Raw genomic sequence first — 16,970 nt, 5'->3', positions numbered from 1 at the left:
AATAAGGGACAGTAAATGGAGCAATGCAGCTTCCATTGTCACCAGTGTAAGATAATAAAAAGTCACAAAGATTGTTTTTACTATCCCTTACTTTTTGCTAGTAGCAAATGCAAAAACTATCACATCTATGTTTCCATTTTAAGACCTATGCCCTTTGTTTCTCCTTAAGAGTCTAAATTCCTTAGCCACAAGTTAATCTTTACATGAGTTTTCAAGGGCTTAAGTTCCACAGTTAGGGAGGAAACTATATGGTTTGTTTTAAAACTATGTATGGGGTTGGAGAGAAGGCTTAGCAGTTAAGGTACTTGCCTGCAAAGCCAAAGCACCAAGGTTTGATTCCCTAGGATGCACATAAGCCAGATGCACAGGGTGGCACATGTGTCTTGACTTTGTTGGCAATGGCTGGAGGCCCTGGTGTCCCTATTTTCTCTTTCTTTCTCTTAAATAAATAAAAATACTTTTTAAAACTATGTATGTATGTATGTATGTACGTACATACGTAAGCACACACAAACAGGCATGTATGTGCTTATAATTTAAACAGATATAATGGGCTACACCACCCCAGCATTTATATGCATACTGGGGATCAAACTCAGGCCCTCATGCTTATAAGGCAAGTATTTTACCAAATGACCTATCTCCCCAGCCCTGCGTAGCATTTTATGAAGACTACAATTATAGAGCCTTACAAGCTGTAATTGCCAAGCAGCTGTAGGACTGAAAAAACCATCTGTCCTGTCTCAATACAGCTTTGAGGCTAGATATGATAAGCCTGAAGGAAGGAAGCAGTCTTTTCTGTTCTTAAACCTAAAACTGAATCATTTCCAAGATGACCTTTCAGATTGGAATGCCACATCCATAGACCACCCTAGGGATTCAATTCTCCAGCAGTTTCTAGAAGTGAACTTGCCAGTGCATCTCTATAATTCAGCATGGTGCCTCTATTTTTAAACAGCTTAATGGTTTTACTATTTTAATACAAGTAACATCTTAACAAATCTGCTCTTCTAACTCATAAATTCTTATAAAACCCTACGCTCAAGTTTATAAATGATTACATCATAAATATATTTAACTTTTAAATAACCACTAAAAAAAGAGCATCTAAGAGGTCTGAAAATTAGTTCTAACAAGGCATGGTAGCTCATGTCTGTAATCACAGCATTCAGTGGTCTGAGGCAGGAGAATTGCCATAAGTTCAAGACCATTCTGGGCTACAGAGTGAGTTACAGGTCAGCATGGATTATAGAGTGAGACCTTATCTCAAAAACAAAACAAGCTTGGTTTGGTGGCACATGCCTTTGATCCCAGCACTCAGGAGACAGAGGTAGGATTCCTGTGAGTCCAAGGCCAGCCTGAGACTACATAGTGAATTCTAGTCAGCCTGGGTTAGACAGAAGGCATACCTCAAAAAAAAAACAACAAACAAAAAAGACACCAAATACTAATTTTGTCATGCAAAAAATTAGTCTGAGGGCTGGAGAGATGGCTTAGCAGTTAAGGCATTTGCCTGTAGAGCCTAAGGGCCCAGGTTCAACTCCCAAGAACTCATGTGGCATATGCATCTGGAGTTCATTTGGCTACATGGCCCGGTATACCCATTCTCTCTCTATCTCCCTCTCTCCTTCTTTCTATCTCCTTCTCTCTATCTCCCTCTCTCCTTCTCTCTCTCCAAATAAACAAAAAAAAAAATTTTTAAATTAGTCTGAAATGAATAAAAAACAAAGTACTGTAGAGAAAGGCCTGAAATCCCTTATCAGTAAAGTCAGTGTCCATTACTAATTAGGGGAACCTATATCCACAGAACTCAATAGTTACATGCTGCCAGAAAAGTCAGTCTAGTTTTGGACAACAAATCATTCTGAGATGAGTTCATTTTAAGATAAGATTCATTTCTACCTTGCTATTAAGTGATCATGGAGACAGTAGAATAATAAATAGAAATCTGACAGAGCAAGATTGGAAAATCGCCCCACACAGAACCTGAGAAGCGGATGGTATGGCACCCATAGAACAACTGTCTTCTTCGTCAAATGCTCGCTATGGCCTTCCTCAAAAGAATCTCTGATGATGTATAGAATAAAGTCTGTTGAGATTCAATTTCAAACAATTCTAGTCAAATCACACAGGTCTGGTTTAACAGTCAGTTCTGAAGAAAAAGCTAAGATTTAAAACCACCTAAATGTTAACTTACAGGTGTTTCTCATATAATCAAAACTTCTAACAATTTGGTTGAAGTTGATGGTACAGTTAGAGTGGGAAATAAGTTAACAGATTATGCTTATTAACAAAAACTACAGTTCCAGAAATGGTGACTGAGGCAGGCAAACTGCCATGAGTTCAAAGCCCATGTGGGCTATTAAGACTAATTCAAAAGGAAGAAAAAAAAAATGAGAGAACTCTATATAATTAAAGAGTAAGAACAGTTACTTTTGTTAATCTCAGAAAAAAATTTTTACCTTTCTTCGATTAAAAGACAAGAAAGCATACAAGAATTCATAATAAATAAAATCACCTGAAAAAACAGAGCATCTGTTTATTCATAGAACAACTGTTTATTCATAGAACCTGCCACCATAGTGTCTAGCTCATAACCATTTAACAAGTATCTGAGAAGGCACTCAATAAATGTTTACTGGATGAACAGTTAAGCCAGTGGAAATCCATAATTGGAGTACAACTATTCTGTGAACTACATGAGGTTTTAAGCAAAACATTGGGCCCAAGCATAAGCATACAAGGGAATTTTTCATCAGGTTATCATCCAATCCATATCTCCCACAGGATAAGGGAATGTTTGAAGTAATGGAATTATTTATTTATTTTTCAGGCATTCCACTACTGATATTATTAGTTGTTGCTGAGGTGTTTTGTTTTTTTGTTTTTTTTTCTTTTTAAGACAGTCTTCTCCAAGTTGACCTGAAACTCACTCTATAGCCCAGGCTGGCCTCAAGCTCATAGTATCTTCCTACCTCAGCCTCCAGAGTGCTGGGAATGGAAGTGTGCACCACCACACCAGGTTGTTGTTGATATTTTTAACTAGAACTCATAAACAAAAAAGACCCAGATAACATACTATGTCACTAAAACCTGAAGTTTAGAAACCTACTTCAAATTAGAACTCAAATAAACAGAGAATCAACACAAAAAGGAATCTAATTCAAGAAACTGTACAAAGAGAAAGCCTTTTAATGACCTCATATAGGTGGTTTGAAGAAACACCAAAATTTTCCTCCACAAACATGTTTAGCCTCACCTTTGGTTAGAGGAGTTTCTGTTCACAGGTGGTGGAGGCCACTGAGCTGATGCAAACCTTGTCAAAATGTTTAGAATAAGTAATTGTGAAGTGCTCAGAGCTAAATGAGACACTGATATAAAGGCTCAGGGAATATTGCAAAAGTGGCTGTAGACAGAATTTAAGAGTCAGAGTATGGGGTGGAATACTGTCTTCTGGACATGACATAGCAATAGCATTCATGATCTCATGGAGACTGTCATCACATGCATAAGATTTGCACAATATCCATTTCTATGATGGAAAATGGAAGAGGACGTGAGGCCCGATCGATCTCTGAGGAGTTATTGACAGTTAATGGTTGCTAGAGGCACAGGAGACATTTTCCTCAGTGGTTTAGCTACTGATAAATTAAACTATCTGGTAAGTAATTCCCCACCCATGCTCATGCAGGCAGTCCTAATTAAGCTAGCAGGGAACACACACACACACACACACACACACACACACAACATCAAAGTAGAAGAGAGACTAGTTGGGAATAAGAGGTACAGTGCAAGGGGGATGAAAGGAGGTAAGAGAAAGAAGAGAAAGGTAATGAGAGAGAATCAATTATGATCAAAATACATTACACAGCTGTGTAAAAATTATTAATGAATTAAAATTAAAAATAAAGAATGAGCCAGGCATGGTAGCACACACCTTTAATCCCAGGACTGAGGAGGACTGCTGTGAGTTCGAGGCCACTCTGAGACTACATAGTGAATTCCAGTTCAGCCTGGGCTACAGTGAGACCCTACCTCAAAATAACCAAAAGAAAAGAAAAAATATAGCCAGGCGTGGTGGCGCACGCCTTTAATCCCAGCACTCGGGAGGCAGAGGTAGGAGGATCGCCGTGAGTTCAAGGCCACCCTGAGACTACAGAGTTAATTCCAGGTCAGCCTGGACCAGAGTGAGACCCTACCTCGAAAAACCAAAAAAAAAAAAAAAGAAAAAAAAAGAAAAAATATTAAAGAATGAGGATTACCTGAAGTCAGACAGAAATGAAATTATTTCAGTAACAGTTTATTATTTTATAATAAATTAATATAAAGGTTGATGGTTCATCTCGATCTCCCATACTCTTGCCCTACTAAACCCAATCTTATGTACATAACATAGTGTGCAAAATGCTACTTAAATTATAATCAACATTAATCATCACAAAAGACAGATGGAGAAAAAAAAAAAACCTAAAGATGTCATGTTTATTCCCAAAATAGATACAAAATATTGGTCTCTACTTTAGAACAAAAGTCGTTGACTTGTTGATATCCTTGCCGAGGTGCACATGCTCAAGGCCATATTCCCCTATTTGTGGATATAGGGCAAGGGGGTCATATTCTGTTGGCACAAAGTCCAGTTCCAGAAATCCAATGTGTTACAACAGCTAATGCCAAGGAATATGAAAAGCTTAACTGTTCCTGCAGTGAGACTAAACATTCAGGAAGTTTTATGCCTGAAAACAACAAAGAAAGAGCATGTGAAAATCATGTAACAAGCCCCAAGTGCACACTATCAGAGTAAAAATCAATCCACTCTAGAAAGACAAAAAGATTAAGGTTAGCCAATTTTTACTCCTCCACAATCTTTCTTATCTGATGAAACATACACATTCTATATTATAAATCAAATTCCAAACTTGGCTGAGCCTGTGAATTCTGCATGAGATAAATTGTGGTAGAGAAAATGTTGACAGTAAATAAACAAACTATTGGATCCTTACCTGACAGAAAGCAATGGTGTTTCTCATACTAGAAAAACAAGCTTAAATTCTTTGTGGAATGTTCAAATGGAACTCAGAAAAACCAGTTACTTAATAGTACTACTCCATAAGCATGGAAAGAAACAAAAGTTTGCTTTAAAAAAAAATTCTACTGTCTAAAATCTTAGGTGTGATGGGGGGGCGGTTGTTGAAGAAACGGTTCAGTGGTTAAAGTGCTTGCTTACAAAGCCTGACGTCCAGGGTTCAATTCTCCAACACCCATGTAAAGCCAGATGCACAAAGTGGTGCATGCTTCTGAAGTCTGTTTGCAGTGACAGGAGGTCTTGGTATACCCATACTTTTTCTTTGTCCCTCTTTTTGCAAATAAACAAAATTAAAACAAAAACTCAGTTGGAAAAAAAAAAAAAGCTGTTTTCTTTCAATAAAGAAAGTATTGGGCCTGGGGAGATGGTTCAGCCATTAAAGTTACTTGCTTAGAAAGCCTGCTAGCCTGGAGTTTGATTTTCCAGTACCCACACAAAGTCAGATGCTCAAAGTGACACATATGTCTGGAGTTCATTTGCATCAACAAGAGGCCCTGGCACACCTATTTTCTCTGTATTCATAAATAATTAAAAATATCTTTAAAAAGTACAAACAGATGTTCTAGATAAATTGGGAATAACAGCAATGACAAACATCTCATTCATCAGAAAAAAGAGGTAATTTTAATAATTGGCATTTAAAAATAACATGAGATTACAACTTTATTAACTGAACAGTTAAACAAAATCCACTATAGAGGAAAAATTATTGTATATGTATTGTAATTTGTGGCAATGAGGTTAGAGTTTAAATGGCTTAAACTTAAAATTTAAGAGAACCATCTTAAAACAATTTACAGAGAAACATTTATATTTAAAAATTGCCAAGTTGTTGAAATTATAGTACAAATCATGACAAAATAAATGGTATAAATTTGCATAATCCATCTAAATAATACAACTTCAGTAAATATTTTCAAAATATAGTAAAATCTTACATAAAAATTGACAATTTAAAGGATTTTTCCTGGCAAAATAAATGCTGGTTTCATGAAGAGTTTTTGCGAATAAAAGAATTGTCAATGTCTAGGAATATGTTACTAAGAAACTCAAATGAATAACTGGTTAACTTCTTCCTCCAAACACTCTTAATCTTTGAAAAATATTATACATTATTAAATTGTTACAGAACAAACAGTGTGATATTCTATAATGTTGCCTTGCCTTAAATCAATCATAATATGTATATCAAGTATTAATATAGATATTTAAAGAGAACCTAAAAGTATTCATAGTGAATCAGCATGGTGGCTTGAATTAGATGGCCCCCGTGTATTTTAAATGGTTGGTCCCCAGCTGTTGGCAAGTTGGAAAGTAAAGCTTTGCTAGAGGAGTGTTCCTGTGAGCAAGCTTTGAGTGTTGTAGTCTGTCCCCTTTGCCAGAGCTCAGCTCACTCCCCTGCTGCTGTTGTCTACCTGTGGTGGCAAGGTGGTGATGTCCAGCTTCTGCTCATGTCCACACTTTCACCTGCCATCATGAAGCTTTCCCTCAGGACTATAAGCCAAAATAAATCCTTTCCTCCCATCAATTGCTGTTTGGCCAGACGTCTTATACTAGCAACAAGAAGGTAATTTCAATAATCAGTAAATGTTTGGTAAACAGAACTATGTAATGAAATAGAAACATTATACAATTTCAATAGTAACAGTAAAATGGACTTATTCTTTTAAGAAAATCATGAGAAAATCAAGGATTCAAATACGTGTAACTGGGGCACCTTTTGATTTTACAGTTATACAAACAAAATAATTACATAAATACAGACAATACAAAAAAAGGATAAAAATTAAATCATCTGCAATCATCTGTGTTCTTTATAATTAAAATGTTTTTTTTCTTCCAGAAATATGTAAAACATGTAAAACGCATATGACAAAAGGTTTTTATTATTAAATACAGCATCCTATAAATTGTATTTGTTTACATTTTGAAGACAAATTACTAAAAGTGGAGTTACTAAAGGAAAGGCAACCCACTTTGTTAAAATTTCTTATATATTGGGGGTTGGAGAGACAGCTTAGTGGTTAAGGTGCTTGCCTGTGAAGCCTAATAACCCATGTTAAACTCCCCAAATCCCACAAAAGTTCTGGGAATGCAAGAAAAACAGTACCTACTTGACTTTGTTAAGAACACATATTTTATCTCTATTTCTCCCTGAACTACTTTTATTTGGGATCTAGAGTTACCTGTCCATTGACCCATATTACCATCACTCCCTTCTCTCTTTGCTGACTAGCCGGTTTCAAAGAGGAAGCATGGTGTCTTAGCCTCTTTTGCACTGTTGTAGCAGAATGACTGGATAATTTACAAAGAAAGAAACTGGGACTAGGGTGTTGCCTCAGGGGTTAATTACACATGTTGCAAAACCTTCTGGTCCAGGTTCAATTCCCCAGACATCCACATGAAAATGGGTTGGTATTTCCAAACAAAAACAATTAGGAATACATTCCTATGATAATTAATTTAGTCTAGCAATGTCACTGATACATTTATGATACAATTATGTCTTAAAGGCTCCACCTCTAAACACTGTTATTGGTGATTAAATTTTCAGTCAATGAACTAGAGGAGGCACATTAAAACCACAACAGATGATTATGTGTGTGCAAGTCTAGGGAATAAGTACTATACTTTCTTCTCAGAATAAAACTCTAGGTGCAGAGAACAATAACTGCCCAATGCCATGGCAAAAATAAAAACTTAGCAAGATCTTCTAAGCTAACTCCATTCTAGATTCTAGCATGAAACTATCTGTCACCCTTGAGTTTTGTTATGATTTTATGTGTTTCCTTCTGTTTTTTTTTTATTTTTTTATTTTTTTATTTTATTGACAAATACTAATTTATTTCCAAAGTTTTGATGTCTTGCCCAATTCAGCAAACGCTGAAGGCTTTACAAACTAGAAAATATTTCTATTAAAAGTAATTCCATGAAGCTGACTAATAGTTCAGCTTTAGTGAGATGAATTAAATCATATAATGTACTACACATTACAGGAGCCACGGCTACTCCACATTAATACACAGTGGCATCAGAGTGAGCAGGAAAAGCTATACACTCAGTGATTTTCTTACATTTGTTACATGCTGAATGAAATACCATTTTGAGCTAAATAAAAAATTACTAAAATTAATTTCAGTCACATATTTTTATTTTTGAATGTGGCTATTTTAAGTTATCCCTATGGCTTTATTTTTCTCTTTTAATATTGCTATAGAAGCAGCAAACCCAGTTGTATAGTTATAACAATCCCATCTCACAACATTTTTGTTACTATAACATTTGAGATAACACACTGAACACACTGTAACAAAGTTCCTGAGTTTAAGCGTGCATGCGTGCACATACACACACACACACACACACACACAAACAGGTCCACTCTTGAAAGCAAAACCAAACATGACATATGGTAATCTTTTCTCATCCTTTTCTTTGTCCTGGAAATGTGGACAACCTTTGGTGAGATGGGTTTGCAAACAAACTGGATCTGGTGGGGTGACAGAAATGTTCTAAAACTAGATTGTTGTAATGACTGCACAATCCTATGAAGATTTTTTTTAAAACATTCAATTATAAGCTTAACATTGGTAAGCTCTACATTATATACACTGTATCTCAGTAAAGTAGCTTTTTGTGACAAAGTCCACAGCTGGAATCCAGCAGTTCTAGTGTCATCTAGAAACTGCACATAAATTTCAAGTGATTCAAGAGTGATTTTTAATGCATCACAGGACTTCATATTGCAGTGAAAACTAGCCCACTAGGGCCATGCAGTGGGGTCCATATTCGTCAGTGAGTGATGTGACCATTTACTGGAGATGTAAGTCCACAAGGACAAAGGGAACACTGAGTTAGTGAGGCTATTGAGCAACTGGTTTGTCTAAAGAGGCACCCAGCTCAGACAATAGCCTTTATATAAATATATCTAGTCCTGTAACAAATCTTTTACCCAAGTTGAAGGTATTTCACCATCATGGACAGAACAATGGAATGTATCAAACCTCCTGTTCTACACTAATAAAAACAAATGAAGAGGGCTGGAGAGACAGCTTAGTGGTTAAGACACTTGCCTATAAAGCCAAAGAACCCAGGTTCAATTCCCCAGAACCCACATAAGCTAGATGCATAATGCATGCATCTGGAGTTTGTTGGCAGCAACTAGGGGTCCTGGTGTGGCCAATCTCTTTCTATCTGCCTCTTTTTCTTTCTCTCTCTCTCATAAATAAATAAAATGTTTAAAAATATTTAAGAAAGCAAATGAAATGATATTAAAGTTAAAATTTAAAAGTTTTCAATGGACATTCTTTTTTTTTTCTCTATTGTAGAAGGAAAAGGTGGCATAGAAATCCAGTAATTCAAAACTTACAGTTTAGAAAAGAGTATTAGTGACTTCAATTCAGAATATAGGATTCTTTGGGCATTGCTTCTGTCACCTTTAAGCATTATTTTTGTCTAAAAACTATGAGATCATTTGCCATGGACAATGAGAAGCTGTCATCTTTTGTTTCTTTTTGTTTAAAAAATTATTTGCAAGGAGAGAGAGAATGAGAATGGGCATACCAGGTCCTCTTGTCACTGCAGCAAACTCCAGATGCACATTCCACTTTGAGTATCTGGCTTTATGTGGGTACTGGGGAATCGAACCTAGGCCATCAGATTTTGCAAGAAAGCCCCTTTAAATGCTAAGCCATCTCTCCAACTGAATTTTTCTACCTTAAATACCATCATCCCTGGTCACAAAATAAATCAAAGCAAAACAAATAAAATAAAAATAACTTTACTTTTTTTTTTTTATTTATTTGAGAGCAACAGACACAGAGAGAAAGACAGATAGAGGGAGAGAGAGAATGGGCGCGCCAGAGCTTCCAGCCTCTGCAAACGAACTCCAGACGCGTGCGCCCCCTTGTGCATCTGGCTAACGTGGGACCTGGGGAACCGAGCCTCGAACCAGGGTCCTTAGGCTTCACAGGCAAGTGCTTAACTGCTAAGCCATCTCTCCAGCCCATAACTTTACTTTTTTGACAGTCAAAATTAGTCTAAAGAATTGACTTCTTTCTTTACAGAGAAAAATATCTTAACATTAAACCTTCAGGCACTTTAATCACTACATACTTTTGTGTCCTTTTTTGTGTGTCTTGCCTGCATGTGGTTATTTTCAGAGCTCACTCCATATTATCCTAAACAAGAAAAAAAAAAAAAAAGAGGAGGGAATTTGACAAGGAAAAGGAAGCAAAAAAGACCGGCAGAAACAATAACCTGGAAGGAACTACACTCAACACTGAGATGGATTTCAAGACGAGCACATGGAAACAAACATGAACACAAAGACGTGCGTGGGACTACTGCTTGTAGCACTACACTGCATAGAAGATGAAGTCAAACAACAATGCTACAATTAAGAATGTCCATTTAGATAGCTCCCCTCCTAGTTCATTCAGGTCATTTATCACTTGACAGGTGGGCAATGGGGTAACTCTAAACATGCATTCGTTATTGTTCTAGACTACAGTACAGCTGTGAATGGTTACGATGCAGTATGTAATGCTTAGAGTTAAATGATACCTGAAACATGCACTGAGCATTCACTGAATCTCACTTTCTAGGGGTGACGCTCTGTTAGTAATGAGGCTTCCACTAACTGTTTTCTATAGCCCCGGCTGCTGCACAGTGTTGGATCACCAGTACATATCCAACGTTTATTTAATAAAATTATATCCATGGAAAAACAGTATTATGCTCACAAAATAAATTCCCCAAAGAATACAATATGCTTTTAAAGATTTTATAAAATAACACTATTTAGATATCAAAACTAAATTGGATTTGAATTGTACCTACAGTTACTATGATAAATATGCTTCACTCATTTTTGGTCTTTTTAATAGTTAAAATAATACAAGTCAATTGACAATCTCATCTTTACAAAATACAAAGAAGGCATTCTTCCTTTTGTTCCTGGCAAATTCATTACCAAAAGAAATACCAAACATTTACCTTGAGAAATAAAATTTTACAAGATATTCATAAAGCTTTAAAATAACAAGAATAACAAGAAGGGAAGACTTTTGCTAGTTACTAAACAATACAGAGGCACTATTTCACTTCTGTGAATAGTCTGACCTGAAGACCTATATCTAAGTCTTCACGGACTTCTGTGATACTTTCCATTACCAGACATACTTCCATACCAATGTGCAAATAAGTAAGAAAAGGTAAACAACCTTCTCTTGTGCAAATATTGACTTACAAAACATTGTAGTACTAAACCCAAAACAGCTCAAATATTTCTACAGACTATGCAGAAGACAGGAACTGACTTTTACATGTGACGTAGCTGAGGGGAAGAACTGATTCTGCAAATCTCCATACTACAAATCTTAACATATTATGCTTTCTGTAAGGCTTTTCGTAAATCACCATAGAAGTTAGTTAAAGTGCTTGACATGGCCGTATCTACTGCAGACTGAGGAATCATTCCACGTAGATCTGTCTGGATATAGCCTGTCAAAAGGCTCTGATTTGGGTTGTCTTTAAGTGGAACACAAAACCATCCACAGGGATGGTTATATCCACGAACAAATTCTGTTCTCTTTTCACTCCAGTCAAGACTTATCCCACAAGATAAAAGTCCTTCTTCATAGCCCACAGTGTAGGAGAAGTCAACAAACTCTCTTGGGGAAATTATATTCCAAAGCTGACCAGCAGTAGTATAACGCATAACACAGCAATTCTCTTCAAAGTGCTCCAAAATATCCAATGAAGTCATTAAACAGTCCCAATCCAAGTGCCAGGGCCCTGGACGTATATGGTCTATTACTCTATTAAAAATGTCATCTATAACACCTTGGGCTTTGAAGAGATAACCATTAAATTCTTCTGAAGGTATTCTCCAAACTGTTACATCTTTCATTTTCTTTGCAACTCGCCATTTATCATCTTCAATGCTATGGTACTGGATGAGAGTGTTTTGAAGTTTGGTAGAAAAAGAGGCAACGTTAAGCAGGCCTTCCATTTTATTTTTTTTCCTGCAGTGAGCGGGCATCCGGCGCCGGCCGCACTCACACCGCTAGTACTTCAACCACCCGCCCGCTCCGCTCACCTCCACGGTTTCCCGGCCCCTCCTTCTATGTTTTTAAAGGAAATTTAGAAAAAGTTTAGTAAGGGAAAATTAGGGCTACTAGTTAGATAAAATTCTAACTAGAAAATCTTCATACTTTCTGTTTGATAGTCAGAAGATGGATTATTTTTCCTTCCACTGAAAACAGAACTTAATGTACCAGAAAATACTTTATTACTATCAAGGATTCCAAAAGGAATTAGAACAATTAAAGGATTTGCTAATTTTTTTTTATATTTCTTATTTTTTTAATATTTATTTGAAAGCAACAGACAGAGAGAGACAAAGAGAAAATGGGTGTGGCAGGGCCTCCAGCCACTGCAAATGAACTCCAGAAGCATGTGACCCCTTATGCATCTGGATAACGTGAGTCCTGGGGATATGAGCCTTGAACCAGGGTCCTTAGGCTTCACAGGCAAACACTTAACCACTAAGCCATCTCTCCAGCCCTGATTTGCTAATCTTTTTACATATACAAAACAACAAAAAAAGTTATCAGTAAAATATAATGATACATATTTTAAAAGCTTTCAGGGCTGGGTAGATGTCTTGGCAGTTAAAATCACTTGTTTGGAAGCATGCCAACTGAGTTCCATCATCATCAGCACTCATATAAAGCCAGAAACATGCATGCATCCTAATGCAGCCACAGCAACAGGAGCCAGGACCAAAAGATTTTGGAAGCTTGCAAGCAGCTGTAGCAAGAACATAAAAAAAAAAAAAAAAAAACAAACCAAGAGATAACCTGTCTCAAAAGAAGATGGAAAGAGGGAAGAATCATTTCATGGTTGTTCTATGACCTCCACATATTACTTACATATACATCGTACATATACATCCAAATAAATAAATAAACTTTTAAAGTATTGAGAAAGTAAAAAATCTAATTTATTCCCTCATTCATCAAGTGAAGAATTTATACCACAATAATAAAACCTGAAATATATAAGAAAATAAATGGCAGTAATCCAATCATCTCCACTGAAATGTAACTCTCCGCACTGTCAGTGCTTTGAAATGTTGGAAATCAAAATGCTTTTTGCAGAACACTATCAAATACTTCAATTTTAAATTCCATAACATAAACTATCACTTTAGACAAAATCATAGATTTAGTTATCCTATGTTTAAATTGGGCCAGATGTGGTGGCACACACCTTTAATCTCAGCACTCAGGAGGCAGAGGTAGGAGGAATTGTCATGAGTTCAAGGCTACCCTGAGACTACATAGTGAATTCCAGGTCACCCTGGGCTACAGTGAGACCCTACCTCAAAAAAGAAAAAAAGAACAACTTTAAATTGCTGCTAATGCTCAATTTATTTTAATGTACAGGTTATAAAACAGGATAAAAAGTCAGGAGTATGAGTACAAAGGTCTAAAGGCAAGAACAGCTATATAAGTATCATTGGTTGTTTCACATACTTTTTCCTTTAACATTTGCTTCTTGTCTATATATTTTATCTGCTTGATACCTACTTGTAAAGTTAGTGTTGGTTTTCTCTAAAGCCAAAAGAAAATTTTGGAATGAAAAGTCTGAAATTCCAACATTGTTTTTTCCCTATAAATCGTGAGATCACCACTGCTCACTCTTGGCAGTGGAGCACCTCTGGCAGCTTCCAGGAAGCTGAACATGGAACATTACTTGAGGAATACAGGTTTGTACATCCTGAACTCCATGCTGCAAGGTCCTGTAACCTTGGAGACCTAAATAGAGCTGAGAAAAATTGCACTCCTTTAGGGCATGGAAAATGTATAAATATAACTGAACTAAGAATATTAAAATATATTTGGATGTATTAGCATATTTTCATAACAGGTATAAGTCATGATTAAATTTCTATGGTGATATATTTAACCTAACTTTTGTAATAAAAAGTTGCCTACAGGCAAGAAAGGCAAATTTTGTTGTGAAGGCAATGCTTTCACTATAACTGGCTCAAATTATAATTTGGCTCTGTTTATGAGGTAGCTGCATATGCTCACCTTCTTTTCTTCTTTAATAAACAAAATAGTATTTTAAGTATTCTAAATATAAAATTTATCAAATAGAAAAATTTACATATAAGGCTGTTGTAAATGATCCCTAAGTGCTCCTTTTAGCCATAGAAATGCTAAGCTGCTTCATTCCTACATTTCAATACTGAAAAGTTACAAACTGTAACTCAACTTATAATAAAATGGTAAATATTTCAAAATAAAACAAAATGTGTATCATCATCTTTAAAAACTCTTACTTAGAAATGTGATATAGTAAGCATTATCAATAAATATATCAAGTAAAAACATATAGCTGGTTTTAAACCTTAAAAAATAACTTTAAAACTATATAAGCTTGGGGTGATAAAAGAAAACATAAATATCTCATTTTTGTTTTCCAAATTTCCATATTAAAAAGGGTTTTTTCAAATGGCACATTTATTAACATGTAACATATAAAGCTATGTGAAGGCTATAGTGGAGCTGCTAGTGTCAGAGTACATGATATTAGCAACATTACTGACAATAAAATTGGGCCCTGGTCCAGGAATCAGTTGTTGAAAATGTATAGGAAACAATGCTAGGGAGTTGTTGCAGTCCGGTTCGCATTGCTGGTAGAAATCACCCAACCAAGAGCAGCTTCTGGGAAAAAGAGATTTATTTTGGCTTACAGGCTCGAGGGGAAGCTCCACGATGGCAGGGGAAAACGATGGCATGAGCAGAGGGTGGACATCACCCCCTGGCCAACGTAAGGTGGAACACAGCAACAGGAGGGTGCGCCAAACATTGGCATGGGGAAACTGGCTATAAAGCCCATAAGCAGGCCCCCAACAATACACTCCCTCCAGGAGGCGTTAATTCCCAAATGTCCATCAGCTGGGAACCTAGCATTCAGAACACCTAAGTTTATGGGGGACACCTGAATCAAACCACCACATTCCGCCCCTGGCTCCCATAAACTGATATCCATACATGATGTAAAATATAATGCATTCAGTCTTACTTTAAAAGTCCCCATAGTTTTTATCAATTCCAATGATGTTCATATATCCCCATAGTTCAAGATCTTTTAATTGAGACATAATACCAAAATATAACCTCAAAAAACCCATAATGGCACAGAATAAATATTCACACTGCAAAATATGGCATTGGGCATAGCAAAGAAACATTCAACCAATACAAGGTTTAAAACAAACAGGGCAAATATAAAACTCTGTAGCTTCAAGTCCAGCAACTCTAGCCAGTGACAAATCTTCAAGTCTGATAATTCTAACCAGTAACAAGTCTCTGGCATTCCAATTCCACCCCTCCAGCTAGGCTACTCACAGTCCTGGAAAACTTCATCGGGGCCGGCAGCTCCTCGGCAGCCATCTCATGGTCCTGGCATCTCCACTGGGTCTCCACTGCAAGCCATGGTTCATCCTCATGGGCCCATGGGGTCTCTATGCAGGCAACCAGCAAACCTGCTTCACACTGCCCATGGCCATTTCCAAAACACAAGACTGTGTTGCAAACTCAATGACCCTCTTTCCAGCATTTCTTATACTCCACGATACCAGGTAGGGTGCCAAATTGTTAATCCAGGGGGGAATTAAAGCAGACTTTGAAGAACAGGACACTCCTTGAGCACTGGGGCCTTTTCAAAAGAGTCTACATTCTTCTTGTTGCCCCAGCGCAGGTCAGCTAGCCCAATCTCAAAGGTTGTAATTTCTCAGTTGCAGCTGAACGGGCAATAGTTCACCCAAAGATTTTTCTTTCTGTGCCATATCCCTCTGCACACACCAGTTCATTTCTACACAAAGCAATCCTGCACAACTTCTCAGGACATGGGCACAAGAGCAAGCTTCTCACACAAACTGCTAGCCAAGTCCAGGCAAAGCTTTTTCTCACCCTCATAAGCCAAACCTCACAGTCCATAGTTCTTACTGCCTTCAGGTCTTTCAGCTCTGACCAGGATAGGCCATCAAGCTTTACTTACAGCACCGCAAAGCATCTCTTAGGCCAAGGTTTCAAATCCTCCCACAGTCCTCTTGAAAATCAGCTCCAAAAGGCCAAAGCCACATAGTCAGGTGTCTAGCAGCAATCCCACTCCTCGGTACCACTTTACTGTTGCAGTCCGGTTCGCATTGCTGGTAGAAATCACCCAACCAAGAGCAGCTTCTGGGAAAAAGAGTTTTATTTTGGCTTACAGGCTCGAGGGGAAGCTCCAGGATGGCAGGGGAAAACGATAGCATGAGCAGAAGGTGGACATCACCCCCTGGCCAACATAAGATGGACCACAGCAACAGAAGGGTGTGCCAAACACTGGCATGGGGAAACTGGCTATAAAGCCCATAAGCAGGCCCCCAACAATACACTCCCTCCAGGAGGTGTTAATTCCCAAATCTCCATCAGCTGGGAATTTAGCAATCAGAACAACTAGGTTTATGGGGGACACCTGAATCAAACCACAACAGGAGTCTTTCTTAAGTCTCTCCCAAAGGTTTATCAAATAAAGTCTGGTGCTCAGTGTGACACTATGGGAAGTTTTCTGAGGTGGGACTAAGTGAGATGTCTTCAGGTGTTTGGGGCCATGCCCTTGAAGTAGATAGTGGTATACCAGCCCCTGCCTCTTCTCTTTCACTTCCTAATGACAAGGATTTTTTGAGTGATTTTGCTTCCAATATAAGCTCCTAAGAGGGGGGGTAGAGTTAAGGTGACTGAACCCCTGCAGGTGAAAAGTGCAGGAAAGTTTACACTTGCTAAAAATCAAAGATGATCAGACTTCTTATCTTCTGCCTAGA

At 37.3% G+C, this 16,970-nt stretch overlaps 2 protein-coding genes across 6 annotated transcripts in view; both read right to left on the bottom strand.

Annotated features, from left to right (window-relative positions):
* Umad1 (UBAP1-MVB12-associated (UMA) domain containing 1) overlaps positions 1 to 16,970 on the bottom strand; it is a 250,458-nt gene that overhangs the window by 183,458 nt on the left and 50,030 nt on the right. The window lies entirely within an intron of this gene.
* LOC101599751 (stAR-related lipid transfer protein 4-like) lies at positions 10,927 to 12,107 on the bottom strand. The gene has a single exon (XM_045159984.1). The coding sequence runs from the start codon at positions 12,099 to 12,101 to the stop codon at positions 11,475 to 11,477; it is 627 nt and encodes a 208-aa protein (XP_045015919.1). The 5' UTR covers positions 12,102 to 12,107; the 3' UTR covers positions 10,927 to 11,474.

This window comes from Jaculus jaculus, chromosome 10, assembly GCF_020740685.1.
Source record: "Jaculus jaculus isolate mJacJac1 chromosome 10, mJacJac1.mat.Y.cur, whole genome shotgun sequence".
NCBI classification, from domain to species: domain Eukaryota; kingdom Metazoa; phylum Chordata; class Mammalia; order Rodentia; family Dipodidae; genus Jaculus; species Jaculus jaculus.
The sequence above is the reverse complement of the archived record's forward strand: the minus strand, read 5'-3'. Positions and strand labels throughout refer to the sequence as shown.

Bases quoted from the DNA above. Each gene is read 5' to 3' on its own strand.
- LOC101599751 (XM_045159984.1), bottom strand. From the start codon at position 12,101: ATGGAAGGCCTGCTTAACGTTGCCTCTTTTTCTACCAAACTTCAAAAC.